The 25,898-nt window shown below is 36.2% G+C and overlaps 1 protein-coding gene across 1 annotated transcript; it reads right to left on the bottom strand.

The window, feature by feature from the left end:
• Positions 1 to 661: 661 nt before the first annotated feature.
• On the bottom strand, positions 662 to 25,248 carry LOC123564363 (aldehyde dehydrogenase 1A1-like). Its single transcript, XM_053537019.1, has 14 exons — positions 25,138 to 25,248; positions 20,299 to 20,403; positions 19,773 to 19,913; positions 16,822 to 16,951; positions 16,155 to 16,216; positions 15,620 to 15,748; positions 15,358 to 15,471; positions 13,941 to 14,043; positions 12,243 to 12,427; positions 11,956 to 12,120; positions 11,579 to 11,736; positions 11,193 to 11,267; positions 5,870 to 5,909; positions 662 to 4,238 (listed from the first exon to the last, which is right to left on the bottom strand). Exons 1-14 carry the CDS (start codon positions 25,186 to 25,188, stop codon positions 4,209 to 4,211), a joined length of 1,488 nt encoding a protein of 495 aa, XP_053392994.1. The 5' UTR covers positions 25,189 to 25,248; the 3' UTR covers positions 662 to 4,208.
• Positions 25,249 to 25,898: the final 650 nt, after the last annotated feature.

Below are 25,898 nucleotides of genomic sequence, written 5' to 3'. Positions count from 1 at the left end.
TTTGTAGTCATATCAATATTATTGAGGACTGATATTTTCACCAGTGCGAATTAATGCATTTCCTCGGACGATTCTGTCTTTAAAATGTTCAACATGCTTAAATATGTGTCATACGTAGATATTGTTTTAATATACCCTATACAACCTACATGTATATAAATCACACGAGGGCGGTATGGCTCACTCGAGTAGGTACCAGAATAACCAGTGTGTATATTTGCAATTAGGTCTGACACTGAAAGTTCCTATAAAATTTCATCCAAATTACAAAAATAGTATAAAAGAAGTACGGACAAATCTATTTAAAATGATCTAAAGGCCACAAGTACACACAAAGTCATACAAATAGAAGCTCATGTAACAGGTGCAGCTAGACTTCATACAACTACTTCCCGTGAAGTTGCACTGGAATACCATTAGGCGTTTTGACTGTGAAGTGCTGACAATCAGCGGGGATAAAACAATATGTATCACATGAAAATTGAGCGGCAGAAGTAATGTATTTCGGAGGATATGTAATCATCTGGAAAGGGTTAACTTAAAGCGACTGGTCTTCAGATCGTTCGACAACAACAAAAAATTTTGATATCTTGAAATAAATGCTACATTTCTTAAGAAGGCTTTAAAACTAACTGACAAACACATGAAAATTTGCTGTTTTACTACTTTTTACGATGAAAATCGAAAAGCGTTTGTCACGCTTTTATTCCAGGTAAACTGTCTCGATTATAAATATCTATATTTTGAAGTCATTATTCACTACTTTAACTATAGCGCTATTGGTTACGACTACGGGAAAATGTCTTTATTGCCGCGGCGGTCCGGGGTTTGGTTCCCGACGTGGTCATCTTTTTTTCTTGATTTGGAATTTTTAAAATATTTTAGAAACAAACAAGAGCTGTCACTAATGGTGACAAATGCCCCCGCAGCACCTTGACCTTTGACCTGGTGACCCCAAAGTCAGTAGGGGTGGTGTACTCAATAAGTACTATCAGCATGTGAAGTTTGATCCTGGGTGAAGTGGTTCGCATGTAAAGTGCCTTCATGCAAAAAGTTAACGTTGGCCCCTGTGACCTTGACCTTTGACCTGGTGACCCCAAAGTCAGTAGGGTTGGTGTACTCATAAAGTACTATCAGCATGTAAAGTTTGAAGGTCCTGGGTGAAGTGGTTCGCGAGTAAAGTGCCTTCATGCAAAAAGTTAATGTTGGCCCCTGTGACCTTGACCTGGTGATCCAAAAGTCAGTAGGAGTGGTGTACTCAATAAGTACTATTAGCATGTGAAGTTTGAAAGTCCTGGGTGCAGTAGTTCGCGAGTAAAGTGCCTTCATGCAAAAAGTTAACGTTGGCCCCTGTGACCTTGACCTTTGACCTGGTGACCCCAAAGTCAGTAGGGGTAGTGTACTCAATAAGTACTATCAGCAAGTGAAGTTTGAAGATCCTGGGTGCAGTGGTTCGCGAGTAAAGTGCCTTCATGCAAAAAGTTAACGTTGGCCCCTGTGACCTTGACCTTTGACCTGGTGACCCCAAAGTCAGTAGGGTGGTGTACTCAATAAGTACTATCAGCATGTGAAGTTTGAAGGTCCTGGGTGAAGTGGTTCGCGAGTAAAGTGCCTTCATGCAAAAAGTTAACGTTGTAACGAACGAACTAACGAACGAACGAACGAACGGACGGACAGTTGAAAACTAATATGCCTCCCTTCGGGGGCATAAAAATCATATTCTAATCTTCATAATATGACCAAACTTCAATTTGAAAGAAAGATAATTTTTTAGCCAAATCTGGAGGTCAGTGCCTTTAAAATGAAGGCTGAGAAAAAAATTAAATGGACGCACGCAAACTGTCAAACTGAATCTTCGAAGTAGGCGAGTTGAACAAATAGAGGTATCAAGTAGATATTAATTGATTTGGAATATTATTACATGGACAAGAAAGACGAGAAATGTGTGTATTTTGTTCAGGTGTAAGTATCATAATGACGAGAGATTATCCGTGACCTCTGACCCCAAGATCGATATGGATCTTCTTCCAACAAGTCCAGACACATATATTCGACCTCCAGATCACTATGATATTGACCTTTGACCTATTCACCCTAACAACCGTAGGAATTCTCCTCAAGTAGTGTTTAATTATCCTTTATAGCCGATAAACTTTTTGACTTAGAATCAGGAAACGGAAACTATTAATGGATGGACGGACTGACAGACTTACAGACGGACAGTTCAATTATCATATGCCAGTTTAGAGTATTATCATATAATATGGGAAACACTGTTTGTGCAGACATGGTTGTTACAGACATAATGTACTGCTGTCCTTTTTATCTTTTCAATTTTCTTCGTTTGGGACTTTTGTCAGGACTGCTATACAGTTTGACATTAATCTACTTTTGGGCAGAAATAGGTGTTATAAGCTTTAACTTAACTTTCGTATTGTTTGTGTTGACATCTCTCCTAATGAAGCGGAGAGTAAAATTTTGCCATAGGTCAGTATTTAGTGGCAAGGATATTTTTTCAGAAACAAAGTAACATCTATCAAGATATACACCCAAGTAAAAGTTTGAAAGACATATAGCTTCTTCATAACAATGTGCCTGCCAACAAAAACCAGATTATAAAGCTTTTATTAGAACAAGAAAAGATTAGTCAGATCGAGCTGTCACCTTAATGTCCAAACTTCAGTCCCTGTGATTTTTTTCACATTTTTCTTGCTAAAAAAAGACACTCGCAGGTAAACGCTATGCCACTGGAAGTGCCTTTGGTTTTGCAGTCTTTTTAGAGTCTTAACAGTATAACAAGGGGATACTACTTTGCAGCAGTAGGTCATGAATAGTAAGAGTGCAAAAGTGTTTCTGTGCAGGGAGAATACTTTGAAGTGATGATGTGAAAATTGTCTTGATCTCATTGATAATTGAGGTATATGAATAACTAAAATGATTGGCATTGGCGTGACTTCCACTTTTACAACTGAAGGAGAAACTGTTTTGTTTTGGGTATTTCTCAACTAGATATCACCAACTGTCCTAAAGTTGTTTCGTTGTAAATTACAACACAGCAATAACCCATTGCGGATTGTAAAGATTTAATAACTAGATGACCACGGGCAACATGTAGAGCCCGCCAGCTGTAAAATGACTAATATTTAAGATACTATTTGGCGGCGACAGAACTGATTGCGGCCAACATTTCTGCCAAGTTATTTAAGACACCTCCATCCATGGCTAAGTTACAGCAAAGACAAAAGAAACTGCATCAACTTTTGACCTTTGACCCATAAGTGTGACCTTGACCTTTCAACTACTTAGTCCGACAGACTGTCTCATTGAGGCAAACAACTGTGCCAAGTTATTTAGAAACCCGGACAAGGAAAACCGCACCAAGTTTTGACCTTTGACCTTTAAGTATGACCTTGGCCTATAAGCTACCAATCTGGTTGTTGCACATGACACATCACCTTATCGAGGCAAACATTTGTGCCGAAGTATTTAAGAATCCTTCGATCCATGATTGAGTTACAGCCCGGACAAGCTAAACAGCACCGAGTTTTGACCTTGGACCTCAAAGTATGACCTTGACCTTTAAGCTACCAACCTGGTTCACACCGTACCATTGAGGCAAACATATGTGTCAAGTTATTTTAGAATCCCTTGATCCACGGATAATTTACAGCCCGGACAAACTCACGCACGCACGCACATATACCGAACCGCCATTGTGTCAACTATGTCGAGCTCACCGCCAGTGGGCTCGACAAAAAGTAAGTTAAAACTGATTATATAACTCTCAATTTCGTGATATTTACATGAAAAGTTGCGCTTCCTTAGACCTATACTTCCTCAAATAAAATTTCCGGAGCAAATGCCATTTACACCTTTACAGAATTATTTAATATCGGCAAATCATTCAGAAAAAAGAAATGTATTGAAACTGATATCCTATGAGAATATCGTTTTCGATGAATAAAATACATTGTAGTTTCATCCTCTGTTTTAATAAGATTAGAATCAATTCATATGGTGTCGAATGCTGATCACGGTGACACACGTAATATTATCACTTCTTAATTATCAAAAAATATGCAAACAAACGATGCCAATCACATGTCGTGTGCGCAGATTTGTGTGAACATCTCGCCATTGTTTGAGAGTACGGAACAATTTTCTTTCACTTTAATTTTGGTAAACTTTGCATGGAAATCACGTACATCTTAGAGTTTCTTTGATGTCTTTATAACAACCTGAAATGAACAAAAAGTCATATTTGGTTTTATACCGTCAATTATGGAAGGTTTAAGGTTTATAAGTATATCATCAAAACAGAAATTTGATAAACAAACAACATCATTATCAACAATCAACCTGAAGATTACATGTTCTGCCATACTGTCCCGTACGATGGATGCTTAAAATATTCTCAAAACGTGGTCATCCTTTAAGAATGAATGTCATTTGTAAATAAATAAAATAAACAATTGCTATTAAGTACGTTCCACCTATTTATGTGTTTTAAAGGCGTTGAACAGTCAGGAAGTGTGGCCCCTTTATGCAGTCCCTTTCTTAAATTGTGTGTGTGTTCGGGTTTAACGTCTTTTTCAACAATTTTTCAGTCATATAAACGACGGTGTCTACTTGTAGCAGTGAGCACAATGCCCAACTTTATAGTGCTGCCTCACTGGAATATCATGCCGTAGACACGTGACATGATACCCCACCCAGTCACATTATACTGACACCGGGCTGACCAGTCCTAGCACTATCCCCTTAATGCTGAGCGCCAAGCGAGGAAGCTGCTAGTACCATTTTTACGTCTTTGGTATGACGCGGCCGGGGATCGAACCCACAATCTTCCGCACTCGAAGCGGACGCTCTACCACTAGGCTACCGAGGCGGTTTTTATTAAATTCATCCTATATATAAGTTATCAGACAGTTGTTTTATATAGTAATATACATTTTTTTATCTGCTTTTAAATTTTCATGTGAAATATCCCTTTCTTTCTATGATTTGGTGTTATTTGATTTTTTTTCTCATAATGTAGGGTTAAGCACTTTAGACTTTAAAAAATGTATGCAAGTTTTAAATGTATCAAAAATACTCCATGAAGTGCATAGGTGCTATACACCGAGCACGTTAAAGCACCAGGCCGTCGGTCAAAGTTTAGTAAACCGTCACGACTGTCTGCCTGTCTGTCTCCCTTCCCCTCCCTCTCTCTCTGTTTTGCGTACCTTTCTCTCCCTGTGCATTGGTGGACTATTTATTTTGGTTGTATGTAATTCTAGACTACAATTTTATGAATATCTCATAAACTACATATTGAAAATATCAACAAGGATAATATCATCTAATTCATTTTACGACAGCTACACATTTAAAAAGATACCGCAAATATATGCTTGAATAGTTTACCTTTACAAAAAGTGCAAACATCATTCATCTGAATATTAAACGGTAATTATTACTGAAATATTTCCGATATATATGATGAGATATCAAGTCGTTCTGTGTACGTCACGAAAGCGAAATGTCTTCTTTAATCAACTATTGACATTTATGTGTTAGAATTGTGCTGCAGACACAAAATGAATAGATATATCAAAGTCTTTTACAATGCCTTTGAAATTTCAATACTCTATGTAAAAAAATATCATTATAAACATGTCAAACATATCAAAATACTCTTTGTTATATTGCAAAAAAATATCGAGGGAGTGTTTAAAGTTTCGTTGACTGTAACATTTACAATCAACGAAATTTTAAACACTCCCTCGATATTTTATTTATTACCACATTTAATGTGGTTTAATAAAAATCAGCAGATAGTTCGGAATAGAACTAAATATATGTTTCAAAACTGTCAGTGTGTACTTACATTCTTTACTTCTGTATATGCCTGCAAACCATATTCGCCACTGAAAAAAAAAAAATATTGCAAAGTGCTTTATTCTTATATTTATATAACGAGCAAAAAATCGACGGCAATTTCTGTCTGAATCGGATTGACACAAAACATGTAATGACTTTTTTAAGATATCTAGTATTATAATGTAACTGTTACTCTCTTACAGTTTGATAATCACATAGTTTTAATTAGGGAGATATACATGTACTACACATATCTACAGTAGTGTAAATAAATGCTAACATGACAAGTATATACTATAACTCTGGAAATATTCAAGAACACCATATTTCGCGACCACGGAAATGCATCGACCGTGACATAGGCGAATACAGTCGCATTTATGAAGCTGCCAATCGCGCAATTCGGGCACCGCTAGTGCTCCACTTTGAACAGTGGAATTGAAGCACTACCGGTGAACGATGCAGATAACTCACTTTTCTTTAAATCTGACCTGTATATAAACAAAAAATCATCCTGGAAAACGTGTTTGATTAGTGCGAGGAAATGTGTGGTATGATGAAAATTTTGCAGACCTGCTGATAAAAATTTCGTTCAATGATATCTGAATGCTGTACATAAATTGTTTATTGCTTTCTATTCCGAAGGAAAATATAGCAAATTAATCACAATTTTACACATAATATATTTTAAAATCGTGTTTCCTTACATAAATGGAAAAGACGCCACTGGAATATGTCAAAATGTACCCAGTGCATCAATTGCGGAACCAGAGATAAAATTGCGCATATATTTTTTTTGTGAAATCTTCGTTTTCAGTGTTAAATGGTTATTTCTACACGACATTTGAATTACGTAAGCGGCATGCTTTCGTACAAACCAGTGTACAACAAAGGTTTTTTTACACGTCTCAATGTGCGTTACTGGAGCTTGTCCATATAAATGTTAAAACAGGGGTTTTGTGCATAGATATTATTGACATTTCGACACTGCAGAGAATGATGACATAAAAACGGCCCAAGTGTTCTAATCACCGAGGACTGCAGGTGACATATATCCTTCCTACAATCTAAAATAAATATATTAACGAGATCTTGATTTGAGTCTAGATAGCTTGATTGTATACCGTATATAAATGTTTTTATGCCGTGCTAAAAATGATAACAGAATTAAAATGTTGTATGTTGGCAGATGTAAATAAGCCTGGTGCAAATTATATACATATACATAATATCATATTCAATTGTTATTGAATATCAGAACAAAAGCCTTACATACACGTAACAAGAGCTTCTCTCGTACCTGGTATAAACCATCTTCTGCCACTATTGCGTTTACTAGTGTACATTGTTTCTGGTGAAGAGCGAAAATAACTTCATAATGGCAGATTTAACAGATAGAAGAAACAACGGGCGAAATAAAATGCAAAAAATCGTTACTTAGATTTCTCGATATGTTCAATTTATTTTATAATAAATTGCTCGATACAATGGCCATAAAGATCTAATCCTTTGAATCTCTGTAAGTAGGAAAAAACATTATAGGCTAAAATATGTTGTTTTTCTTCACAAAAAAATAGAACTTACATTGAACAAGAGCTCGTCGAACACGAAATGCCCCCCTTGATGCATTTAGTAATTGCACAAGGAACAGAAATTATATGCACACTGTAAATAAGTATATGTAAACCATGTGACCCCCAGGGCGGAGCCATATTTGACCCTTGGGGAATAATTTGAATAATCTTAGTAGAGGATCACTAGATGATGTCATATACAAAATATCAAAGCCCTAGGCCGTGTGGTTTTGGACAAGAGATTTTTCAACGATTTTTCCTATATAAGGCTATAAAAAACCATGTGACCCTAGGGGTGGGGCCATATTTGACCCCAGGGAAATAATCTGAACAATCTTGGTAGAGGACCACTAGATTTTGCTATATACCAAATATCAAAGCCCTAGGCCCTATGGTTTTGGACAAGAAGATCAGAAACCATTTAACTGTTCCTGGCCAATGTGACCTTGACCTTTGACCTAATGATCTGAAAATCAATAGGGGTCACCTGCTGGTCATGACCAACCTCCCTATCAACTTTCGTGATCCTAGGCCTAAGCGTTCTTGAGTTATCATCCAGAAACTGTTTTACTGTTCAGGGTCACTGTGACCTTGACCTTTAACATACTGACCTCAAAATCAATAGGGGTCATCTGCTAGTCATAGCCAACCTAACTATCAATTTTCCTGACACTAGGCCCAAGCGTTCTTGAGTTATTGCCTGGAAACCATTTTACTGTTCCTGGTCACTGTGACCTTGACCTTTGACATACTGACCTCAAAATCAATAGGGGTCACCTGCTGGTCATGATCAACCACCCTATTAACTTTCGTGATCCTAGGCCTAAGCGTTCTTGAGTTATCATCCGGAAACTGTTTTACTGTTCAGGGTCACTGTGACCTTGACCTTTAACATACTGACCTCAAAATCAATAGGGATCATCTGCTGGTCATGACCAACCTCCCTATCAACTTTCATGATCCTAGGCCCAAGTGTTCTTGAGTTATCATCCGGAAACCGTTTTACTATTCAGGGTCACTGTGACCTTGACCTTTGACATACAGACCTCAAAATCAATAGGGGTCATCTACTGGTGATGACCAACCTCCCTATCAACTTTCATGATCCTAGGCCCAAGCGTTCTTGAGTTATCATCCGGAAACGGATAGGTCTACATTCCGACCGACCGACCGACCGACAGACAGACCGACCAACATCTGCAAAACAATATACCCCTCCTTTTTCAAAGGGGGGCATAACAAAAACTAAGTACAAATTACGAATTTAAAGTTTACCAAAATAACTTATCTTTTCTACATTATTTTTTCACTGAATTACTAAACACTAAATAATAATCTGAAATATATAAAAATGTGACATGTTTCTGTTACAATCAATCTTAGTTCGTTTGCATTCAAATTCTTAGAAATGGCTTACTTTAGATTAAAGTGGAATTATGCGCATTTTTCAAGTAAAAGTCCAGCTGAAACAGATGTTTGTGTAAAAAGAGGTGGGGGAAATTATAGCTTTTAACCCAATATACCAAACTCTTTCTGTTACCAGTAAGAAATAATAACTTTCCAAATATGACTTTTCTTATTTTGACTGGGGCAGTCTTTTGAAGAAAAGTGAAACTGCATGCAGGAGTTGCCTCCCTTCAACTTCAGAAGTCTCTACATATAGGTGAGGGAGATAACTGCGTAGAAGATTAAAGAAAATTATTATATTATTAGTCCGATTTCTTTATTTCTAAAGCATCATCTTCAAATACTTATGCGGCATTATCTTTAATCTAACACATTTAAATGCACAGAAACTGAAAATTGCTTTTATAAAACATTCACCAAAAACACACAATGTGCAGTAAGATGCCAGTTTAAGAAAAGAAGTTCAATGTATCTGAAAAGAAAATCACATGTGTTCAAAGAAAATATCCTTTTCAAAAGACAATGAAACAAGCACACTCGACACAAATATGCCTGGTCCACCAAAATTGTATTCAAGAACACCTATTAAGTTATGACCGAACAGTGGGGCATTTCATTTCTAATCATTTTACTTGAACGTTAAATTCAAAAAGAATTCACGAGAAATTCTAAATTATACATCTATTTGTGTATGTAGCAAACTGATGCAGCAAGAATTCGAGATTTCTCTACTCTTCTAATAAAGCACAAACATTGATAACTGAGTCAACGCCAATGTCCATATGTCATTATGTAATACTGTCAAGGAATAGTCTTTGAATTCCATAAATGTATCATGCTACAAGATTTCACAAATGTATCATGCTACAAGAGAAATATGTCGCAGGACTTTTCAGAAGGGTAAAACAACAAGCGTCTGATACACTGGTATGCATCAAGGTTTTGGCATAACTAGGTTGTTGACCGGTTTAATTTTTATAGCCGAAATCTTTCAAAGATTTTACTAAATCACGAATATGCCTGTAAAAAAATCTTCAAAAGGTCTTCATCAGTGGGTTCTCAAGTCTTGTAGATATCAAATTATGAATTCGAAAGACGTCACCGTTCTGTACTTGTCTCAACTAGGTTAACATCACTTCGGGATAGGGCAACCATCACTGTTTCGGACCCTGTGAATTTTAGCTGTTCTGACAAGGTACTGATTGTAGGCTCTACCTAAATGAATTAAATGTTATTGCTACATTCATACTTAAAATTAAACAACATTAGGCAAAGTGGAATAACGCTAAAAACTGCGCAGTTCTGTCAACGGTGCCGCAATTTGAGCACTGGATACATTTTTTGTTTATTTTAGCAGCCTTTTCACTTCAATAGGTAAATTTAACTGTATGTAAAGTATCATGATATAACATTTGATGTTTTGTTTGTTATTTTTTCTTTTGGAAAGGATAGCTGAGCAAGAAAAAACATCTTTGTGCAACATTGTGGTTCAGTTAGGCAATGTTTTGATAAAAATGCCTCTCACTATCAAAGATATTTTCCAGGATATACCTTTGTTTATTTACAATTCGGACTACGAAGCCTGAATTTTTAATATCCACACAAAAAATAGAATAAGAAAAAGAAATTACTAACGGCAACTTTGTCTTTTTTTTTGTGCGAAACTGCGCGATTAGCAGCCGTGGCCATGCTTTGTGATCACGAGCGAATTACGCATGCATATATAGGGGAGAACTTATGCAAGTGACTAGCGATGAAAACGTTTTAACGGCATGTTGTTTTGTAACTATAAAACTCAATAGAGCGAAACCATATCCGGTTTACAGTATCTTATTTTATATCTTAATAGTTTTACTCTCTATCATAAAAAGTGGGTAACAGTCGGATCAAAGATGTTACAAATACCTAATTTTACTGCAACATTTCTGTGCAAGAAGTTCGGATTGAAATAGTCAATAAATTAGTGTCATCTTTATACAGGCTCAAAATGCTCCATAACCCATCTAAACATGCTTTTGTTTTAAAATGTGTTCAGGACGATTAAAAACTATGATAAAAACGGTAAATGGGCGTATTTTTGGTGACTGCATTCGTAAAATCGTAAAAAAGTTCAAGCATGTTTCATTTAGGAAAGTCAGTGTATCGGTTAGTAAATGCTAAAATTATTTCCCAGTTATTTTACTTGTGGGCTTATTTACATCATTTTGATTTGAATTTTAAGCAATGGGAAAAGTGTACTGATGACGAGTACAAAACAGAACCAGGTGAATTCAATATAAACAATTTTAAGTTATAAAAATGTAAACCGAATTGTTTCCATTTATTTTTTGATTCTTATTTTATTCTTACAATTCTCGACCCATGCCGGACATCTTGAATCCTCCAAACGGAGCAGTTACTGACGTTCGATTGTAACAGTTGACCCTGAAAAAATAAAATGTGCTACTTAGTGAAATTATAAATCTTAATTTCATAATACTCGGTTGAAAGATTTAAAGTTTTTTATTTTTATTTATTTTTAAAGTACATTTTATGATAGACTTTTCATTTTGGAAGAGGTAAATCTAATGAAAAAGTGTAATTTTCTACAAATTCAATTTGAATCAATGTGTGTAAATGAAACTATTTGCATTTAAGAATTTTGTTATTGATGACATTTTACGATATTTAATATGAACAAGCTATCATCAGAAAGGTCTATAGTCGTTTCAGCTATCATAAAATGGTTCTCCTACCATACTGTCCCGGCTTTCACTCTACTAGTAAATGTCAGGGCAGTGTCAATGCTCTCGGTGAATATCGCTGCTGCTAGTCCGTATTTTGTATCGTTTGCACGTGTAACAATATCTTCCATATCTTTGAATTTAATGATCGATTGTACCGGACCAAAAATCTGTGAAGAAATAGAATAAGTGCTTGCAGATTGCATTTTATATCTACACATATATGTACGTGTTATTACTTGACGTATTTATGTACCCATATTATGCAAAAGCCAGCATATAAGTGAAGTAGATCTAATTTCTTCTGATATTTGTTAAAAATGTACGTTTTGTCTGATCGCTTCCTTGCAAAAAACATAAAAAAAGAAACTATGCATCATTAAACAAACCTCTTCTTTTCCAATACACATTTTCTCAGTAACGTTTGAAAATACTGTTGGTTGTATGTAATAGCCTTCTGTGCCGTACCTTTGGCCTCCACATTCAAGAAGAGCACCGTCCTTTGTTCCAGTCTTTATTAGATCAAGCACTTTATTGAACTGTTCCTCGCTTATCTAAAATACATTTGTAGTTAGCTGTTATTATTTTGTAATATATAAACTCAAACGTTTTACACAGATAGTTAGATAGTACAAAACAATCTATATAGCGACAAAAAGGTTCAATTTTGCTTTACCTGTGGTCCATATTCACTTTTCATATCAAAAGGATCTCCAATGACCTTAGCTTTTGCCCTAGCTGTTGCCTTTTTGACAAAGTTTTCGTAAATATCTTCATGAACGTACGTTCTTGAGCCGGCTGTGCACATTTGTCCGCAGTTGTAGAAAACAGCTCTTTCCGCCCACTCTACAACATCATCCACTGAAACGAGTACACTAACTTGAATAATTATGTCATAATGATAATGATCTTTGATAAATCTATGCATAAAACAAGAAACAAATATGAATATATTTCACATACATTAAGTAGAGATGGTACCTACACAAGAAGATAATGTTTATTTCATATATACTCAGTTATATATATATAAGGCCACACCAAATTAATTAATTGGTCAACGGATTTCCCAATCAACTGTTTTTTTTTCAGAATCAAAAAAAAAAATTATGTTTTGAAAATCACCTTCGGTTCGCTTCAGTTTTTGCAGACTGATTTCAAAATTTCAGAGCGGGCCTTTTTCACTGTGTAGCAACAGGGATTCATAAAATTTAATACTTTTAATCATATCGGTATCAGTTGTATCGTAATAGGCTGAAATTCAGGAGAGACCAAACACCAGATCCACTGCATCTTAGTTATACAAGATATTTTGCTGCTTCTCCCTTTCTCTAACCCTGCAGACTGCTTGTACCTTGCATTAGGTCTAGACAGTTGTTTTACCTTTTAGAAATGTAGGTGCCATATTGTACATTTTTAATAATTTAATTCAGATAAGCCATACAGGTATGTATAAGGTAGTTATCAGCATAGTTACCTATACGGTCCAAAGGCCTAGACGTGCGCATGAATTTAACAGGTATAATTTATTATATCAATTTTTTCAATCTCTAAACATACATGTATATCAAAATTATAACTGTTACAACTGTTCTACTATACAAAAGGTTTCACAAGGAGCATGCTCTGAAGCCCCTTAAGTTTTCCCTAAACATCTATTTTTGACTGGCTAAGCTATTGGTGTGGCTAATGATAACAGATTTGAAACATTATGTTTAAAGATGCACAGGCAAATGATAGTGGTTAAATTAAGGACTGAGCCGTGCCATGATAAAACCAACATAGCGGGTTGGCGACCAGCATGGATCCAGACCAGCCTGCGCATCCGCGCAGTCTGGTCAGGGTCTATGCTGTTCGCTTACAGTTTCTCTAATTGCTATAGGCTCTGAAAGCGAACAGCATGGATCCTGACCAGACTGCGCGGATGCGCAGGCTGGTCTGGATCCATGCTGGTCGCAAAGCCGCTATGTTGGTTTTCTCATGGCGCGGCTCAACTATAATTTAGGTCCAACTGATTCTTGTTTGAAAAGACATTAGCTATTTCATGTACTTTAGCAAATTTACCAATACATAATGCATATTATCTTTATTGTGCTAATTAGTTATTGATTAACTGAAGTATAACAAAAAAATGAAAAAAAGAAACTTTCTTTGTTTTTTTTTCTGAAAAAAAAAAACAACAAACAAACATACTGGCAACAGGTTCTAAAACAAATATTCTGACTTTCATAGAAAACAGAAACACGTTTTTAGCTTTAAGAAAAATGTAATCCCCGACTCTTCCCCAGAAGTTTAAATTGTCGGCCCCTTACTGACCCAAAAGTACATTATACTGGTACAATCTGAGTAATTGCACAAGTGGAGTATAACTTACAGTTTGCGTCTTTCCAAACAACCAATGGGCTTTTCCCGCCAAGTTCCAGGGTAACTCGCTTAAGGTTTGATTTAGCGGCCTCTTCCATTATGGCTTGACCGACCTATAATTTAATTTTCATAATAAATTGTCAATAAATCTGACAAAAGTAAAACATTCATGGAGGTTTTTACTAAATTCCTCTTCCGTTAAATGTATGTCCTTTTCTCATTATTCCGAGCCCCTTAACTGGAATTTCAGCTCTTGTCAATAAAAGATGTTAGTTTCAAAAGTTTTCTTTGCTACAGTTTGATGCTTCAACATTACAACCTAAAAATCCCCTAGAAAAATTTCTAAGAGTTTTTGTCAATGAACAATCCAAGCTTTCAAATGACGACCCTCACCCTCTGAAACAACCGGATGCTTTCTCGTTGAACATTTCTATTAGCTCTCACAAACTACTACTGTTGTGAAGAAAGACCGACAGACCGACCGACATCAGCAAAACAAAATACCCTTACATCAACCTCCTTTTTAAGTTTCGTGATCCTAGGCCCAAGCGTTCTAAAGTTATCGTCCGGAAACGGTTTAACTGTTCCAGGTTACTGTGACCCTGACCTCTGACCTACCGATCTCAAAATCAATAGAGGTCATTTGCTGATCATGATCAGCCTCCCTAATAAGGTTCGTGACTCTAGGCCCAAACGTTCTCAAGTTATCGCCCGGAAACCGTTCAACTGTTCCGGGTCACTGTGACCTTGACCTTAAACCTAATATTTTCAAAATCATGAAGGGTCATTTGCTGGTCATGACCAACGTCTCTATCAACTTTCATGATCCTAGGCCCAAGCGTTCTTGAGGTATCATCCGGAAACGGATTGGTCTATGGACCGACCGGTTTAACTGTTCCGGGTCACTGTGACCTTGACCTTTGACCTACTAATCTCAAAATCAATAGGGGTAATCTGGCTAGTCATCATCGACCTCCTTTTTAAGTGATCCTAGGCCCAAGAGTTCTCAAGTTATTGTCCGGAAACGGTTAAATTGTTCCGGGTCACTGTAACCTTGACCTTTGACCTACTAATCTCAAAATCAATAGGTGTCATTTGCTGGTCATGACCAACCTCCCTATCAACTTTTATGCATCCTAGGCCCAAACGTTCTCAAGTTATCATCCAGAAACCGACTGGTCTACGGACCGACTGACAGACCAACCGACCGACCAGCATCAGCAAAACAATATACACTTCCTTCTTCGAAGAGGGGCATAACAACTTACTAATTTTGAATGAAAGTCCTTTCCACTATTCATAGCGTAATGGTTACTAAAGTCGGCGTATCGCTAGACGAATTTTCATTGCTAAAATATATTGGATCATCAAAATGCGATTTAAAGGACTGATAAGTGAGGCGAGAAAACTGTTAACTGTTGGAATACCTCGGTAGATCCGGTGAAGGAAGTTTTGTTAATGTGCGGGTGAGATGAGATAGCGCCGCCAGCCGTAGGACCGAATCCTGGAACTACATTAACAACACCTGGAGGGAATCCCGCCTGAAATGAAGGAAATACTTGATATTTACGAACCGTAAGAGAAAACGTTTGTCTGCTAAAATAATGAGACATGTTTCTATTCAAATTTATAAGAATGTATTTTCATTATATCAATTCATCCAAATATCAAAACTGTTACTTAACTTGCCTCTTTAAACAGCTGTGCTGCGTACAGAGCGCTCAGTGGTGTTTGTTCTGCGGGCTTTATGACTACGGTGTTTCCACAGGCAAGAGCAGGGGCGATCTTCAACGCAAACAGGGCCAGTGGGAAATTCCACTGAAAATGTAAAATCAATACGTATCATAATGTTCAACCTTAAATATAGAAACCAAATTCATTCATTTGTATCCTGTATTTCATTCAAAAAATGCTTTTATTTAACGGTGTGGAATATTGTCTTCAATGTGCGTGCATGTAGATGAAAGGGGTGTAGGACCATTGACAACTGCATCTTTGCATGATTACAGTAACAGAGACCGTTAGTATAAAGTTTCTCAAATTGTGTTTAGCTGTATGTACTACTCTTTACGATGATCTGTTCATATGACATCATAGTAGGATTACTAAGACATTCATAAAATGGTCAATGTATTCAATTCTATAATAGGTCGTGATCTGTCTGTTACTCCAGTTTATGATTTCTCTTTCAAAAGCTTTATAAGAATAATTCGAAATTTCTTACAGGGATAATCTGTCCACAAACGCCAACTGGCTCATGCCTCGTATAACAAAAGTAGGTCCCATCTGCAAAGTTTAATATGAAAAGAGGAAAACATCAATTAATTTCTTAGTTTATACTACTTGATTTTAGTTTAAAATTTCAACAACATAATAAGGCTATGATATATGTCTTGTTCAAACCCAGATGTTTGAGTTTGGCGGCTGATCACACAAGTCTTCTTTGTCACTAACCAAATGAGTAACTACTGAATCTTGTTAAAAACGCTATAGGACCAAAACTGCCATAAACACAACTGCAGGGAGATATATTGGTTAGCTTATAAACTCAGGCTGTTGTAGTTTTTATTAAAGTATAAGTACTTTATACTCTTACCCAATATATTATCTGGTTATTAATTCAGACAAATGTGTTTTAATAACGTCCAATGGCATTACTTTAACCTGCTGTACATTCAGACTTTTCACGGAGTACCTGGGGTATTCCTTCACCATAAGCTGGAAAGTCCCCATATTACCTTTAATTTACCGGTGGTGTGACGTAAATTCCCATTGTGTACACTACAGTACGGTAGCGCTTTCATACTGTCGCACTGACGGAATGTGTGACGTCACGCTCTATGTATAGAATGATAAATTCCAACTAAGAAAACGTTCCAAACTAATCATACCTATAGGTATTGTTTTTCCTTGTATCTTATCCGTCCAACCGGCAAAGTACCTGAACGTATCCACAGTTCTGCTTAGATCGCCAGTATAGGCGTCCCTGAAAGGTTTGCCGTTATCAAGTGTTTCCAAACTCTGTTGAATATAAACGAAGATAGATACCATTCATTGATGAAACTAAAATACTGAATACATGTACATTAAAATAAAATATATACTCTGACTTATTGTAATGCAAAATACATTTGGTATCCTTAGATAATTCAATTACATATGGTTTTGCAAGTCTTTGTATCATAAAACAAGAAACCGATTAAAGGGTTTGAAAAGGAAAGAAGATACCATCATATAGATTACTTGTTTTTTTTTTAAAAAGCTAAATATTGGAAACTGAATGAAAAATACAACAAATGTCCAAATTTTTCTTAATACTATTTTCATATACTGACGAGATATGAAAACGCAACACACATATGCCTGAATATATTTTTACTACAAAAAGCATATTCAGCACATACACATCTCGATACTCTCATTGTGTTATATTTACGGTCTGTTTTGATGAGTGGGGCTGACCTTTTGGGAGGACTTGGACTAGGCAGGACGAAATTTGTTATTCACAAATTAACAACACGAGTTCTTTTTCCAACTTTTTTGTTGTATACAAAATTTGCATTCACTATACATTTTATATGGAAAGACAAATGCGTTAATTTTCATAAAAACAACATTAGAGTAATAATATCAATGACGACCCTTTCCGCGAGATTGCACGCATAATCTGACGTCCTTCACCAAAAAATGAACAGAATGGTCACGTTCCAAAAATTATTTCAAAATTGGACGCCAAAACTTTGAAAAAGAACATTTAATTATAGCTTTAACTATTTTTTCTGGTGTCAAAGATCACAGAACACAACTGTATGAATTTTCACTGGAGATAAAATATTTCAAAACAAATCCAGGAACTGTATTTTTATCGGAAGGCGAATTATAGTTGAACGTGGGCAGGCCTTTTTGACTGTTCTGTTATAGGAGGACGGAAAGATCAATATCTTGACATTTATTTTGATTTTCTGATACTCCTAGAAAGCAAATCAGTTATTTTTGCAGCAAGCTATGGTAAAATGTAAATATAAGAATTGAATGCTATTTTTTTTTTGTGCGTTCATATGGGTATGAACCACACTGGAAGGCCAAGAATCGCTTGCGCGATTCATGAATTTGCAGGAAGTCCCAATGTGCTCTATACACGTTTAAACGCACAGAAAACAGCATTCAATTCTTAAATAAAGTACACATGTGTTCATACGTGTTACAACAGAATATATGCAAAGTACCTTGCAGTAAATACTCTAAAATGCCTATGAACTGACCAGACTGCTGAGGACAAACTTTGACTTATGCACAATTTCAAAACAGACAAAATGATGAAGCTATTTCAACAGATTCTTATTTCATTCTTCAACTAAATTAACGCTAAATTCTTTTTTAAATATTGCAGTTATAGGAAAATGTTGTAAGCATTATATTGATTTCTAGACCAAGTTATTGTTTGCCATCTGTTGCATGTTTTTGATATCACAATCGTATCACTACATTATTGGAAACCATCTAGTAAATAATGATACAGAGACAAAAGTCTAGTGACAGGTGTTTAGGCTGAAATATAAAATCTATATCACGAAACAATAATAAAGGAATTGTCCAGACGATATTAGTAATTAAATATTTGTTGGTTCTGAGTATTTATTACACAGATAGATAGATAGATAGATAGATAGATGGATAGATTGTTTATTCAAACAAAAGGCAATATGTACATATGTATATCCTAGGTTTCTAAATTACTTTCTAGTACTTATAACATGTGTAAATGTTTAGTTCTGCTCAACTTGGGGCTAGAGGGCTTGCACATCCACTACCGTCAATCAAACCGAACCTGCAACATTTTCGTTTATGTCGTGTTGGGCGACCTGCGGGTTTCCACTTTTTTATTTTAAAGAAGTCGAGGTATTACCGTATTTCAAACGTATTAAGGTGTAGGATGTATACTTATTTCGTGCGTTAAATAATTCTGATTGATGTATTTTTTCTGCAATAAATTTTGGGAGATGAGTGTAAGGGCATAAGAAGAAGGCGGCTGGAATTGAAATTTGGTTTCTTTATACTATTCCCTCCCTCGACGGAGTGATGTAGGGCTCAGTAGGTGCTTTGCAGTATAATGACCCGGAAATATATAGTCATAACGACATATTTTCTAAGTAGAAATTAATGAATTGATAGTTTATATGACTGAAATTGAGTGTTATACTATGGCAATGAGGATAACAAAGTCTAAATGTTTATTTATGAATCTGTTCTTTTTGCTCTCGTTGATTCTCTTTGATTATGGGATAGATAACTTATTTTTGTTTTGGAAATAATGCTTGGGAATTGATAGTTGTTACAGACACGGTTGCTTATCCTTCCAAATTTTACTAGTGATGGACAGTTGCCATTAGGAAGATCGTTCTTTTGGTCATTACCAGCTATAGTATATATACGCATCTGAAATCATATATATATTTAGAATTTTCAATGCATTTAGATTTAAATATGTATTTACAATAACAAGTGCAAGTGGAGCAAGAAAAAACAACAAAATTTATAAATTTTGATCGAAATTTTGATAAAAGAGCAACAGCAATCTGCCGTCACAAAAATTATTAGTCAAGGACCAAGACAACAACATACTCATATGCTATGACATTGTCCCTACCCTCATACCCACTCCTGATCAGTTTTATATTGCTTCTACGGAGTTTTTAGCCTTTTTTAAATGTTACTCAGTCGAGTAACTGAGTATGCCACGCTACGCGCATGTCAGTACACATTACATATAGGACAAAAATGTATTTGATAAAAGAAATGCATCCGTTGAAAATATTTGCTTTAAAGTTAAACGCCGCCTTACAGCAAGATATACTCTGTCCCGCTCCACAAGGTCAGCGAACTTATGAAGTAAAGCCCCTTTTTTGCTTGCATCCATCTGTTGCCATGGGGAACCAAACTCTAATGCCTTCTTTGCGGCTTTAACAGCCTTATCTATGTCTGCCTGCAATAGCACGATATATTGGTGCAATGACTAGGGCAATATTATATCGTGTAATGAATTTAAATTCACTTTCAACATTTGCCTGAAGTCGAGTGAGTTATTGTGCCATTGAATTAGGCATTATCAACAACTGAATAATTGTACTATTATATTTTATATTTAATTCATATCCATATCTTGTAAATAAACATTATTTCAAACAGTATAAAAGTATTCATACGTTTGAACCATAGAAGGTTTAATTAAAAGGATAATGATTGTATAAACGCTTTAAAAAACCCAGAAAACAGGATTGACGTACGAACAATATAAATGTGTAAAAGTATGTAAGAACAGTGTTATTTTATTATAAATAAAGAAACAGAAACTGTTGAACAGAACATACCTTGTCTCCCTCTTGAACATTACAAATTGTCTTGCCATTCGCTGGATTGATTGTTGAAAATGTCTTTCCACTGACAGAGTCCACCCATTCGTTATTGATGAAAATCTTATATGCGTAAAATAAAAAAGATACTCGTGTAAGACCCCCTTGACTTTTAGAACTGCCTATCGAGGAGCTGACCATATGTTCCGTCAGACAAAATCAAATATGAAAGGGTAGCGTTCAACTGCACCAAACAAGCGACAGGCCTCGAAATAGACGGAATATTACCATTTTACGTAAAACTTTAGCCACATTTCCATGCCTGTATACAGGATGGTTGTAACATTTGAACTAGAGTCAATCCAAATTTCAACATACTCCCTAAAAGCAGATCAAATGACATGTTTAAAATAGAAACCATGTCTCAGGGACAATGCTTATTTCAAATTATGTCTATTTCGAGGCTGTAGTGCGATCATTTAACTGAAATGTGTCCTAAAATTGTTCTTTTATTGAAAAGGATACATACTTTATTATTCAGAAAATGTCTAATCATTGATGTATACATTTACTGTAAATGACGCCATTATGTGTTTTGAGAAAATTCCGTTCATAATATGCTTTCGTAAGTTTTAGATATAGTGTTTCTGTCCTAGTCTGAAAAGTACAGAAATTGCTTCAAAATTAAGGAACAGTTTAAATTTATATCTCAAATTCAAGTTAATCTGCAACTCTGATTTACATTGCCAAGGAAACAAAATTGCTACACATTAGGTCAAATATTGATACGATAATAGATTCTTCATTTGTTTGAAATGCAGTATGGTCATTGAAATAATTTAGGACGACCTAGCATACAAACAAAATTGTCATACCCTCTAAACATTGTCTACAATTACCGCTGTGTGACTTCAACATTGCTCACTGAACTTACGGTGTATACCTGTCAAAAGGCAGCTGTTTGATTTCAATATTACCAATCCCACTTACGGCATACACCTTTAGCAAGGCAACTGTATAATTGCAACACTGCTCACCTTATTTACGGCGTACATCTTTTACAAGGCAGCTGCTTACTTTATATCACAAGGCTGCTGTGTGTCTTCAACATTGCTCACCCAACTTACGGCGTATACCTGTCACAAGGCAGCTGTCCGACTTCAATATCACTCATCACACTTACGGAGACTGCTGTATAACTCCAACACTGCTCACCTTGCTTACGGCTTACATCTTTTATAAGGCAGTGGTATGACTTCCAAGACTGCTCACCTTACTTACAACATTCATCTTTTACAAGGCAGTTATGTGACCTCCGCACTGTATAACTTACTTATGACAGACACCTTTTACAAGGCAGCTATGTAACTTTAACATTGCTCACCTCACTTATGGCACACTACTTTCACAAGGCAGCTGTACTGCTCATCTCATTTACGGCGTACACCCTTCACACGCCAGCTGTGTGACTTCAACATTGCCCACCCAACTCACGGTGTATTTCTGTCACACGGCAGCATAATGACTTTAACATTGCTTAGTACGGTGAACATCTTTCATAAGGAAGCTGAATTACTTCAACGTACGGCGTACAAATGTCACAAGACAGCTGTGAGACTTCAACATTGCTCACCTGTCTTACGTTGTATACCTGTCACAAGGCCGCTGTAATACTTCAATACTACTCACCTTACTTACGGCATACACATTTTACAAACAGTTGTGTGACTACAACACTGCTGAACTTACAGCTAACACCTTTTACAAGGCAGCTGTGAGAATTCAACACTGCTAACCTCGCTTATGGTATACACCTTTCACAAGGCAGTTGTAAGACTTAAACATTACTCACCTTACTTATGGTGTATACCTGTCACAAGGCGCTGTGATACTTCAGTACTTCTCAACTTACTTACGGTGTACACATTTTAAAATTTATTTATTTATTTATTTTGTTTGGTTTAACGTCGAACCGACACAATTATAGGTCATATGGCAACTTTCCAGCTTTGAGAGGAAGACCCCAGGTGCCCCTCCGTGCATTATTTCATCAAGAGCGGGCACCTGGGTAGACCCACCTACCTTCCGTAAGCCAGCTGGATGGCTTCCTCACATAGAGTTCAACGCCCCGAGTGAGGCTCGAATCCACATCGATGAGGGACAAGTGATTTGAAGTCAGCGACCTTAATCACTCGACCACGGAGGCCCAGGCAGTATTGTGACTTTAACACTGCTCACCTCACTTCACTAACCCAACTTTCGGTGTATATCTGTCACACGGCAGATTAATGACTTCAACATTCCTCATCCCACTTATGGCGTACACCTTTCATAATGCAGCTAAATGACTGCAACGTACGACTTACACCTGTAAGTAAGGCAGCTGTGTGACTTCAATATTGTGCAAACCGCTTACGGGGTACACCTTTCATAAGGCAGCTGAATGACTTCAACGTACGACGTACACCTGTAGCAAGGCAGCTGTGTGACTTCAATATTGTGCAAACCACCTACGGGGTACACCTTTCATAAGGCAGCTGAATGACTTCAACTTACGGCGTATACCTGTCACAATGCCGCTGTGTGACGAAAATTGCTCATCCTAACTTATAGCGTTCACTTTTCGCAAGGCAGCTGCATGTATGACTTCAACATTGCCCAGCCCACTTAAAGGGAATACCTACCACACGGCAGCTATATGGCTTCAACATTGCTTACTCTACTTAGAGCGTATAACCATCATAAGGCAGCTATATGACTTCAACTTTCCTCATGTCAGTTTAGGTCTATACATTTCTGAAGTCAGCTATGTGACTTCATCGCATGGCGTTGCTACAGTTGCACTTATGGGGGAAGGCATACAGTGGTATGCTCTAAGGATTAAGTAAGCCAAAGAGCTATAAAAATAAATTATATTTTATACTTCTAGTAGTAAGCGAAATGTTTAGCTGTGACAAAAATGGCTGTATTTTAAATAATTTGAAACCAAAGGAACTTTTGTTAAAGGGATATTTGACTGGTAAATTGGGGTTTGCATAACATTTCACAAAATGAATGTGCCAGTGATATTAAGAAAAGCCAATTCTTTACCAACATGGTGTCTTATTTATAAAGAGAAAACATATTTTGGAAGATTTTGGGCTCGGATGCAATGATTACAAATAAATGTCTTTATTTTTTATGTTATTTTTTGCCCCTTTCTCCTGTGAATATGACAGGTCTCTGTATGTTATAAATACTCATTCATGTAGATATGCCTATTTTCGAAAACTGTCGGTTCTTCTTGAACAGTCAACACTGTCTGGCCATTTTCCTTTAAATTCAGCCCCTATTTGGTAGAGTAAACACATTAAGTTTGACTGTAAACGTATGTTTGTCAAAGCGGATTTGCTTTTCCGATATTCCTGTCATTGAGGTATCATAAATTTTAATTCTATATCTTTCGTTTTATCTTCTACTTTAATTTCGCTCTTATTTTACATTGCTTTTGATGAGCTTAACTGCCTTACATATTTTTTTCGTTTACTCAATACTTTATATTTTGTCAAACTAGCTATTGAAGTAATGTTGTTTGTTTGTAATAACCAGCATTTAATCCATTTTCTTGTGTCATGTAGGAAACTCCACGGTTAAATGGAAAAATTTTTGTTTTCAAATATTATAAGTCAGTACTCCCGTATATCAAAACATCAAATAGGTATAAAAGGGACATAATTCCTGGAAATTGTCTACAAAAGTAATGCACAATATTAAATCGCCCCTATTAGATGTACGCTCTTATTGAGTGTACAATATACTAACTAAAGGTTAGGGTTAGGTTTAAAATATGTTTAATAGTGTACATTCAATGTGTGCATACATTCAATGCGGGAGAATTAATGCCGATCCCTGAAATTCCAGTAAAAAGGGGACATAACTCTCTAGCATTTTGGTGCTAGCATCAGGAACAAATGAGCTGCGCCATGAGAAAACCAACATAGTGGGTTTGCGACCAGCATGGATCCAGACCAGCCTGCGCATCCGCGCAGTCTGATCAGGATCCATGCTGTTCGCTAACAGTTTCACCAATTCCAATGGGCTTTAAAAGCGAACAGCATGGATCCTGACCAGACTGCGTGGATGCGCAGGCTGGTCTGGATCCATGCTGGTCGCAAAGCCATTATGTTGGTTTTCTCATGGCACGGCTCAAATAATGTCAGGGCAAGTAGAACTTTCAGTTTTGGCGAATAGGCATATCTACAAGAATGACATGTACAGTTACAACTTGCAAAGAAGTGTCATATTTACAGGGGAAGGTCAAAATTATGTAAAAAAATCAAGACAATTATTTGTAATCTTTGCGCCAAAGCCCAAAACTTTCCATGAAATTCATTCATCTCACCGGTTATTCGGCTTTAAATGCAACGTTTCTAAAGAACAGGCTTTGTGTCACAGCACTGACGTATTCATTTTGTGAAATTTATAGCTAAAACCCACTTACCGATCAGAAATTCCATTAGTACATGTACTTTTAATTTAAACTCCGGCCATTTCTGTTACAGTGAAACAATTTGTTCACTTAATCCTTAAAACATACCACTGTATGTCCTCCCTCTGACTGAAGGGCAAGCAATTTGTTCGCAGGTTTCTGGAGGCAAGCTCACGATTTATCAATGGAACCTATAGAACACGCATATCACATTTTAAAGCAATGTTTCAAATAGAATATTGATTGTCTTTTAAAAATAATATAAACTTTTCATTATTCATTACAATGCGTTACCACTGCAGTGTTATAACCTATTGGTGGTGCCACAAGCACAAACAATACAGACACCTCAAACTTTCAAAATGTTATAAAAATATATAAAACAAAACCTGTGTGAATTTAATCTCCGGTTGCCTTAATGGAGTAGGTATTTCAGCCATGTCTGAATATTTCAGAGTATGTATTGGTTAAATTGATGGTATAAAATAAACTCATTTCGTAAATCATTAAGTCATAGACAGGCTTTATTCAAATCATTTTCGTGCAGATGCATTAATTATCGAATATAAGCAACTGAAATTTCGCATATGGTATACGTACCTTATAATATGGCTAAAAGCGTTTGTGTACATGAATTATTCTTGTTATTACATCTTTGATTTTATCATTCTAACAACATTCTCCCTTTTGAAACCTTCTATGCTACAACATTGCAATCATTGCAATTAACAGGAAATTTCTCTCATAACTCGGTTTTCATTAATCACTCGAAAGCAAATACCCATTCCAGGAAATACCTTTAGATAAATAGCATGAGAGATATACAGGAAAGTATTCAAATTTTATTAGCTTATAATTAACATTTGCTTTTAATGGTTTACCACCACTCACCTCTTAGAATAAGGCGTATTATAACATTTCTTCAGATATACATTATATGAAAGCGATGCACTTAATATTTTAACAAACAAAAGTACAACCAAAAAACTGCATAATCTGTCAAAAATTTATTTGTTTCTCTTGCAGGATTTTAAATTCTGAGTTAAACCCTAAGCCTGCTGCCCTTAGCTCAGATTTCCGCATTGCATTTCAAGAAGCGGAGAAAATGCGGAAATGCTGCGGAAAAATTGATGTAAAATAGCGGAAAATC

This window comes from Mercenaria mercenaria, chromosome 2 (genome assembly GCF_021730395.1).
Source record: "Mercenaria mercenaria strain notata chromosome 2, MADL_Memer_1, whole genome shotgun sequence".
Taxonomy (NCBI): domain Eukaryota; kingdom Metazoa; phylum Mollusca; class Bivalvia; order Venerida; family Veneridae; genus Mercenaria; species Mercenaria mercenaria.
Note: the sequence above shows the minus strand (reverse complement) of the source record. Positions and strands in the feature narration are given on the sequence as shown.

Bases quoted from the DNA above. Each gene is read 5' to 3' on its own strand.
- LOC123564363 (XM_053537019.1), bottom strand. From the start codon at position 25,188: ATGGCTGAAATACCTACTCCATTAAGGCAACCGGAGATTAAATTCACA. The intron at 15,749-16,154 runs GTAAGAAATTTC...TTACATTTTCAG, and splicing joins TTTGTGGACAGATTATCCCT to TGGAATTTCCCACTGGCCCT. The intron at 11,737-11,955 runs GTTTGTTTAATG...ATTTCTTCACAG, and splicing joins TGTGTATTGGAAAAGAAGAG to ATTTTTGGTCCGGTACAATC.